The 8,022-nt window shown below is 34.6% G+C and overlaps 1 protein-coding gene across 11 annotated transcripts; it reads left to right on the top strand.

Annotated features, from left to right (window-relative positions):
- Positions 1-4,693: 4,693 nt before the first annotated feature.
- Positions 4,694-7,334, top strand: LOC131168778 (uncharacterized). Of its 11 annotated transcripts, none has more exons than XR_009146433.1 (5): positions 4,745-5,085; positions 5,846-6,009; positions 6,186-6,268; positions 6,378-6,439; positions 6,723-7,334. XR_009146433.1 is itself a non-coding variant. In XM_058141372.1 (5 exons), the coding sequence occupies exons 1-4, from the start codon at positions 4,804-4,806 to the stop codon at positions 6,423-6,425; spliced, it is 480 nt and encodes a 159-aa protein (XP_057997355.1). In that variant the 5' UTR covers positions 4,748-4,803; the 3' UTR covers positions 6,426-6,439; positions 6,723-7,197. The 11 variants fall into 11 exon arrangements, 7 of the variants coding, with proteins under 7 accessions (XP_057997355.1, XP_057997356.1, XP_057997353.1 ...); XM_058141372.1 differs by having other exon boundaries at positions 4,748-5,085; positions 5,846-5,912; positions 6,723-7,197; XM_058141373.1 differs by having other exon boundaries at positions 4,748-5,085; positions 5,846-5,912; positions 6,373-6,439; positions 6,723-7,197.
- Positions 7,335-8,022: the final 688 nt, after the last annotated feature.

Genomic DNA, 8,022 nt, shown 5'->3' with positions numbered 1-8,022 from the left:
TGGTACACTGGACACACCAACAAGGGGTGGGCCAGGACGACCTTTCCTTTATAAACAAATGATTTGTATCCTTAAAGTTTAACCATAAGTAAGCATCCTCTTGCTTAACATGGGTTTTAAAATGGACTTGGGCCTATGCACACATTGGGTTTATGCATAGGCCTAGGTTCATCTCAACTACCACTAGAACTTATGATTTGAATAGTAAGGATACGAATCCAGCACAACAAAAATCTACGGGGTACCTAGGGTTGAAATCTATGGCTCATAGGCTTCATTGGGTAGGAAAAGGGTCACCCATGCAAGAGCTTGTCCATTAAGCACAACGGCTGGAGCTGTAGCTTTTTTATATACTCAAAGGTACGGTCATGGGGTGCTAACATTCACCAATTCGTCATAGCTCGAGTAGAACCGTGGTCTCCTTGGCTAGTACTAACAGGGCTAAAAGGATAAGGGTGATCCGTGTGATAGTGTAATGTAATGCAAAAAGTTTAACAAAGGAATAATATTAGACTAATAGAAACATGTTGGAGTAACTATCCATTTAGTCCCCATTGGAGTCGCCAAACTGTAGGGACGAGGGCATGAGGTGCGTGAGGTGAAATATCATCCATTAGAATTATATAAAATGCACCAGGTAATGCCCAGGAAAGATGGTGGAGTCACAATGGTTTCACTTAAGTATCACCTCCTTAGACAACGTTTCCTAGACATGCACTTCATACAATCCTAATAGAATCAAACCACTGGTAAGTACCGTCTTCCCATAACACTACCACGGTACTAAAGATTTATGCCATGAACGCATAGATAGACAGGAGTCACCACCCGGGTAATAACCGGGACATATTCAGTGTTTCTTCCAAGGGTCATGGATGGCAACTTACTCCTTACAGAGTTTCCATAACCGTCAGTACCATAGCCCAATGTCTAGGTTCAGAATAGTGGGTACGTAAAGGGAAGGTGTTAGGCACCCCTTACGCCTGGTCTAACCTCGTTAATTCGAGTGTCAGTCCTCTACTAATGTTTCTAAAAGTCTTGTTTATTATTCCTTTATTAAACTTCATCCTAAAAAATGCAATTCTAATCCTACACACGCAAGTAATTCACAAAAGGGTTATTGTTTACACACAATTTTCATGCACAAGTAATATTAGACTAATAGAAATATGTTGGAGTAACTAGGCTTTCTTAGGCCCATGGCGCCCAATTAAACTCAATTAGGTCCATTTAAGAACTACCCGTATTAAATTTAAACAAAATAAAATTTTATTTAAATTAAATTAATTTCCCAAAAAGCATATTATTATTATTATTATTATTATTTTTTTTTTTTTTTTTTTTTTTTTTTTTTTTCAAGATCATGTCACGGAATTAATAATTCAGTTCCATGCCTTCAATTATATCTTACAGTTATACAATTTTTCATCATCGGGTTTCCCACGGCCTCAATGCACATACTCATCACAAAATAAGGGTCTACACTTTAATGCAGGACAAACAGATGATCAACCTATGGTGTTGCCTGAGAGATCTAGTTCTTCTGTAGATTCTGTCTCTCCATCCACAGTTTCTATTTCTTCTGATGTTGTAACTCCTAGAGTATGTCGCCCACCATCTTATCTTCATGATTATCATTACTACTCTACTTTAGTTTCTTTGCATGAACCTTCCTCTTATAGGGAAGCTAGTACTAATCCTCTTTGGCAGCAAGCAATACAAGACGAATCGCAAGTCTTATCAAAGACTTATACTTGGAACTTGGTTGATTTACCGCCTAGTAAAACTACTATAGGATGCAAATGGGTTTATAAAATCAAAACTCGAGCAGATGGCTCAGTGGAACGTTATGAAGCTCGATTAGTGGCAAAGGGCTTTACTTAGGAGTATGGTATTGACTATGAAGAGACTTTTGCTCTTGTAGCTCGTCTCACATCTGTTCGTAGCCTCATAGCTGTTGCAGCTGTGTGTAAATGGACACTCTTTCAGATGGATGTGAAAAATGCCTTTCTTAATGGGGATCTTTCCGAATAAGTTTACATGCAACCTCCACCTAGTTATGATCATCCTCCTAGTAAGGTTTGCCATCTTCAAAAGGCTCTGTATGGTCTTAAACAGGCCCCTAAAGCATGGTTTGCAAAATTTAGCTCCACAATCAGCAAATTGGGTTTCTCTTCCAGCTCTTTTGACATTGCTCTCTTTGTTCGCAGAACTGATAAGGGCTACACTCCCTTGTTGTTATATGTGGATGATATGATAATCACTAGAGATGATTTGCAAGGAATTGAAGAAGTGAAAAAGTTTCTTGGTACTCAGTTTGAAATGAAAGATCTTGGTCATTTGAGTTATTTTCTTGGGTTAGAAGTTTCTTCTGATGATACAGGCTATTATTTGTCTCAGGAAAAATATGCCACTGATCTTCTATGTCGAGCAGGTTTGACAGATAATAAAACTGCTAATACTTCACTTGAGGCAAATGTCAAACTTTCACCTACTGATGGAGCCATTTTGGATGATCCGACCCTTTATAGGCAGTTGGTTGGGAGTCTTATCTATCTCACTGCCACTCGTCTAGACATAGCATATGCAGTTCATATTGTTAGCCAGTTCATGGCTGTTCTTCGTACTTCTCACTTTATTGCTATTCTTCGTATCCTTTGATACATCAAAAGCACTTTGTTCCATGGTCTTCATTTCTCTACTCAGTCATCTCTTAAACTAAAAGTATATTCTGATGCTAACTGTGCTAGTGACCCTACTGATAGACGATCCACCACTGGTTATTATTTCTTTCTCGGAGATTCACTTATCTCTTGGAGTAATAAGAAGCAAACAGTAGTTTCTCGCTCTAGTACGGAAGCAGAGTACAGGGCACTAGCTGACACTACTTCTGAACTTCTCTGGTTAAGATGGCTATTACAAGATATGGGTGTCTCTCAATCTGACGCTGCTACAAACATCTATTGTGACAATCAAAGTGCCATCCAAATTGCCCACAATGATGTATTTCATGAACGTACAAAGCACATTGAGATTGATTGCCATTTCGTTCGTCATCATCTTGTTAGAGGCACTTTTCATCTCATTTCGGTTTCTTCTGCTGATCAGATAGCTGATATCTTCACCAAAGCTCATCCACCTGGGCGATTTCATGACTTATCTTGCAAACTCAAGTTAGCAAATACTTTGCCTACTTGCGTTTGAGGGGGGATGTTAGAATATAGCTGTCATTGACTCAAAATTACAGGCCTCAATTTAGGATTTATTCTAGGCCTTATTTTTTACTACCAACTTTCTTACTATACTTAGCTCTCTTATTCTTGTAGATATAGATCTCTGCTGTAACTCATTGGAACATACAAATATATAATACAAATATACCTTATAACTTCTTTCATTTTATTTATCATCATTGAATATCAAATAAGCTTATTTTAACTTTTAGGCCTAATAAACCCAAATAAAATGGACTCAATTTTTCATGTAAAAAAATAAATTTTCAAAATTTTATTAATAAAATATAAATTTTAAAATTTTTTAAATATTAAAAAGGAAAAATTACAGTTTGGTCCTTGAGTTTTGCTTATACTTTAGTGCAGGATTTTGGGAAATCAATTCTTTAGATCTTGGATTTTGCACTATATTGCACTTTAATCTATGAATTTTTAAAAATTAGTTATTTAGTTTATAAATTTTACATTATATTACACTTTAGTCGCTATAATTTTAATATATAGAATAGTTTAATTATTCTGTCAATGGATGAATTTGTTGTAATATTAAAAGTGCAAGGACTAAATTGTTTTATATTAAAGGAGTAAATAATTAACTTTTTAAAATTTAGAGACTAAATGTAATATAGTATAAAATTTAAGGACTAAATAATTAATTTCTCAAAATTGAAGGACTAATGTGTAATACATGACAAAATTTAAGGACCAAATTATAAATTCTCCTATTAAAAATGATTTATTGCTTTTAATTAAAATCAAAAATGAAAAAGGGAAAAAAGGTCTATTTAGCCTTTTAAGTTATGATAAATAGTTACATAAATTTTTAAAGTGTTTCAAGATTTAATTAAGCACTTTCAACTTCTTAAAAAGATCAAATAAGTTTTCAAATTTTAAAAAATAGATCAAACAATTTTCAAGGACAAATAAGTTCTTTGAATTTTAAAAATAGATAAAAATAATGAATTATAATTTTACTCTAACATAAGTTCAATCATGACCGCATATGAAGATTTAGTACATGGGATCCTCATGCGTATTTAATTCGTAACATACCAATAAATATTTATTGCATACTAAGTAAAATTACTTTTTTATTAAATAATTCAAGAAATTTTTTAATTGATTCAATTAAAAATCATTTGACAAAGGATAATTTATCAATCTATTATATCTGTCAGTAAATGTAAATGCTTATTAGAATGCTGTAAATCCGTTGATGAGAAACTTATGTATAAGAAAGTTTTGTATATGACATGGTTGTATTTATATTATAGGTAAATTATAATTTAAATTTTTTTATATTTTTTAAAATTAAAGTATTTATTTTAAAAAAAATAATAAAAAAGTTTATTTAATTTATTTTTAAAATTTGAAAATTTTGTTTTATTTTTTTTTAATTTATAAGTGTTTTTAAAAGTTAAATAGTTTATTTATAAAAAAAATAATAAAATATTTTATTTGATTTATTTTTAAAGTTTGATGGAGTTATATGATTTTTTAAAAATTTGAAGCAGCCCGTATTTTAAGGAAAAAAAAGCACACTGTGCCTAGTATATCCAACTCAACAAATATGAAACCCCAGGTGAAGAACAACCCAGGTCCCCTCACACCCAGAAAAATCCCGTCCAAAACCATCGCCTCCTCCTCCTCCTCCTCCTTCCCCTCAAGTCCAGAAAAATCATCTTCAAAGCCTACGATTTCAGCCAACGCTTTTGTTCTTCTTCGACGGCGACGCTCCCTCCACTTCGCCGCTGTTCAAGTCATATCGGTCCACTATTCAATCTCAGCCTCAACCTCGACGCTGCCCAACAACTCTTTGTTCCTTGCGGAAGCAATTCGGTCCGTTTTGCAGGTGAGATGGTCTTGGGTTCATTGGGAATTTGCTCTTTGGGTTAACTGCTCTTTGTGCGTTGATTCTCTGCATGTGTTTCTTTCTGCCTATGCTACTTGTGTGTTAATTGTTGCAATTAATCAAAACCCACCACCATCGCCAACAGCCCAACAGCAGCGGGAGCAGAACCAACATCTCCTATTAACAACAGCAGCAGCAGCAGGAGTCTACCACCGACACCACCACAACAGTGGCAGCAGTGGGTGGCGTGGCGATGGTGGTGCTTAGTGGATGGCGCCGAGTAATCTGGCTTCTATCGACGCTACCTGTTTCTTATCTACTGCTGCTTTTTGTATGTTAATTACAGCTTTTAAGCCCATGTGCTTTATTCTCTGATTGAGAATTTTTGGGAATTGTTCTTAAATTTATTGATTAGTGTTGTTAATTTCTAGATTATTGATGATGTTTTGGGTTGTGTTGTTGAATTTCTAATGTATTTGGGGTTTTGAATTTCTGGGTTTAATGAGTTGTGTTCTTGATGTTCTTCAATTTTTTTATTTTTTTAATTTTTATTTTGAATAAAAATAGTAAATAATTTTTAATATTTGAAAATTAAAAAAATATTTTACGATTATAAAAAATATTTTGTTATCTTTGTGATTAATTTGAGCTTAAATGCTGGTTTATTTGGCCTAAAAGATCAAATTGGGCTTATTTGGATTTCCATTAAAAGTTGAAGGGCTTATCTGAAATTATATTCAATAAAATTTATGTGGTGCAGGCATTGTCAGAAGCCTATTCTATATTGGAGAGTGAGCTGACATTCCTTCCTGATGATGCTGATGCAGGTTCAAGGCCACCATACACACTGCTTTCTAAATCATCCCAAGTATTAATTCATGACAGGGAATTTAATTGTTGGCAGATTTTACATCTGTTTGGAGGGTATTAAACTGCCTGTAACATTAATAACAGACTTTTAGTATTAAATTTAGCCTCATCAAATGATTTGCTATTATTCCTGAGTAAAGTTCAACTTTACATGATGTTGTGTGACTTTATTCAGCTTGAAATATTCTATGAAGGGAAATGTCACAAGTTTATTTCTGTTTTGATGGAAGGCTTTTTATTTAGGATTTGGCTCGACAATAAGAGAGCTGTCTATGTCAGTCTCCTTGAATTGATATGTGGAGTCCTTGTTGTGGTAATTTCAATATACAAAATGCAATATCATCTCCGTTCAATTCTTATAAAAGGATGTGTTTATTGGGAAAAATCAGTTAAACTGTTGTTTGTTTCATGGTCAAGATAAGACGCATAAGCTGCACCAAGTGAGGATGGATACATTCCATCAAGGCTAACTAGGCATGCAATGGTATAGTACTGTGCAACTATTTCTCCCTTGTATCTTCTTGAGTGATGCTCTTTCTAACTGGAATTTTTCATTATTATGGAATAATGATAGATTTGATGCAATTATAGGTGCCTCATAACATCAGTCATCTCTTGTTGTTTACAAGAGTTTCAGTTTGAATATTCATTCTTTTCACCAATCATGCAGTTTTCCTTTCCACAAAAGATATGGATGCACCAACCATTTCTAATTTGATTCACTATTGATATCCCTACTGAATTTCCTGTGCTTTTTTTATTTTCAGGACCATAGGATCATACTACAGCTGTTGTTTTCATCAGAAAAAGATCTCGCAGTTTCACTGTGCTACTGTGGATGGAGTTCATTATAACACTGCTGCCACTTGCTTGGGTAATTGGGAACTTTGTGGCTTTCTCTACCGCCTAGATTTTGAGGCTGGTAGGATGGAAAATGAGAGATGAAAAGAAAATGGCCATCGCAGAACATGAAGACCTCTGTATTTGTTATTAGTGATTAGTGATTACAGACTTTAGCTTTTGATTCTTCATGTACATGTTTTGGTTTTCAGTTGAATCCTCAGTTACAGGTAAGGTTCCGTCATGTGGGAAATCAGAGGGATTGGGTTCTGCTATTGTGGATGCAAATTGTATTCATGGAAGAAAGTTAGATTGACATTATACCCATCAGATTCCTCACTTCCAAGAGTCCTCCAATTGAGTCAAACTGCCATGAGAATGAATTCATTGATTTGCGCTTTATGAGAAGCAATAATGACATTTGTATTTGTGCAGATAGTATTACAATACATGATAAGAAGGGTGAAGACAACAGATTGAGAAAAATATATCAAAGGAATGGTGATCGTTACATTCAAATCCATATTCTCATGTATCTATCCTAGCGTGTATTTATTGGTGCAATGTATCAATGGATAGCGTTCTTCCAATGGAAGAATGTAACTTTGAAAGCTAAACAGGTGGCAGATTGTGCTCCGCTGGTTCGCCGCGATGAATTAAGGTATTGAGCAGATTGATTGCATGTAAAGAGGCATTGCGCTGCAACTTGCACCATTCTTGGTAGGAGCTATATGCTGCTTTTGCAAAGCAACAAAACCATATGGCTAAAACGATCCACCCAAACCATGGGGCGAGAATGAATAGAAGCAAAATGGTTGCAAGAGTTCCAAATAAGATGCTTAAGTTGCCCATGATTGCATGGTAAATAGAGTTTTGAATTCGGAATCTAATTTCTGTCACCAAAGTTAGGACGTAGGCTAGAATTGCCACATAGAACGCAATCATGATTCCACTCTGCATGTCAAGTGGAGAGACTTTCGCTGATTGATATTTGATTTGTGCGAAAGTACATAATACCATAATCAGAGAAAACTGAATTCCGTGCAATGCAAGGTAGAGATGCAGTGGTACCTCGCTTGTGCTGTCATTGAAAAGAGAATTTAATTTTAGAATTAGTTTTGAATGATAAAATTGTTGCTTGAGGTCAAAAAATTTTTTATGTTTTTGAAAGTTGTCATTTTAAAAATTGAAAAAACTATTTAATTGTTTTAAGTCAACTGAAATATA

This window comes from Hevea brasiliensis, unplaced genomic scaffold, assembly GCF_030052815.1.
Source record: "Hevea brasiliensis isolate MT/VB/25A 57/8 unplaced genomic scaffold, ASM3005281v1 Scaf1, whole genome shotgun sequence".
In the NCBI taxonomy this organism is placed as follows: Eukaryota; Viridiplantae; Streptophyta; class Magnoliopsida; order Malpighiales; family Euphorbiaceae; genus Hevea; species Hevea brasiliensis.
The sequence above is the reverse complement of the archived record's forward strand: the minus strand, read 5'-3'. Positions and strand labels throughout refer to the sequence as shown.

Excerpts from the sequence above, each read along its gene's own strand:
- LOC131168778 (XM_058141369.1), top strand. The coding sequence starts at position 4,804 with ATGAAACCCCAGGTGAAGAACAACCCAGGTCCCCTCACACCCAGAAAA. Across the intron at positions 5,086-5,845 it reads CAATTCGGTCCGTTTTGCAG|GCATTGTCAGAAGCCTATTC; the intron begins GTGAGATGGTCT and ends TATGTGGTGCAG. Across the intron at positions 6,010-6,722 it reads ATTTTACATCTGTTTGGAGG|GACCATAGGATCATACTACA; the intron begins GTATTAAACTGC and ends TTTTATTTTCAG.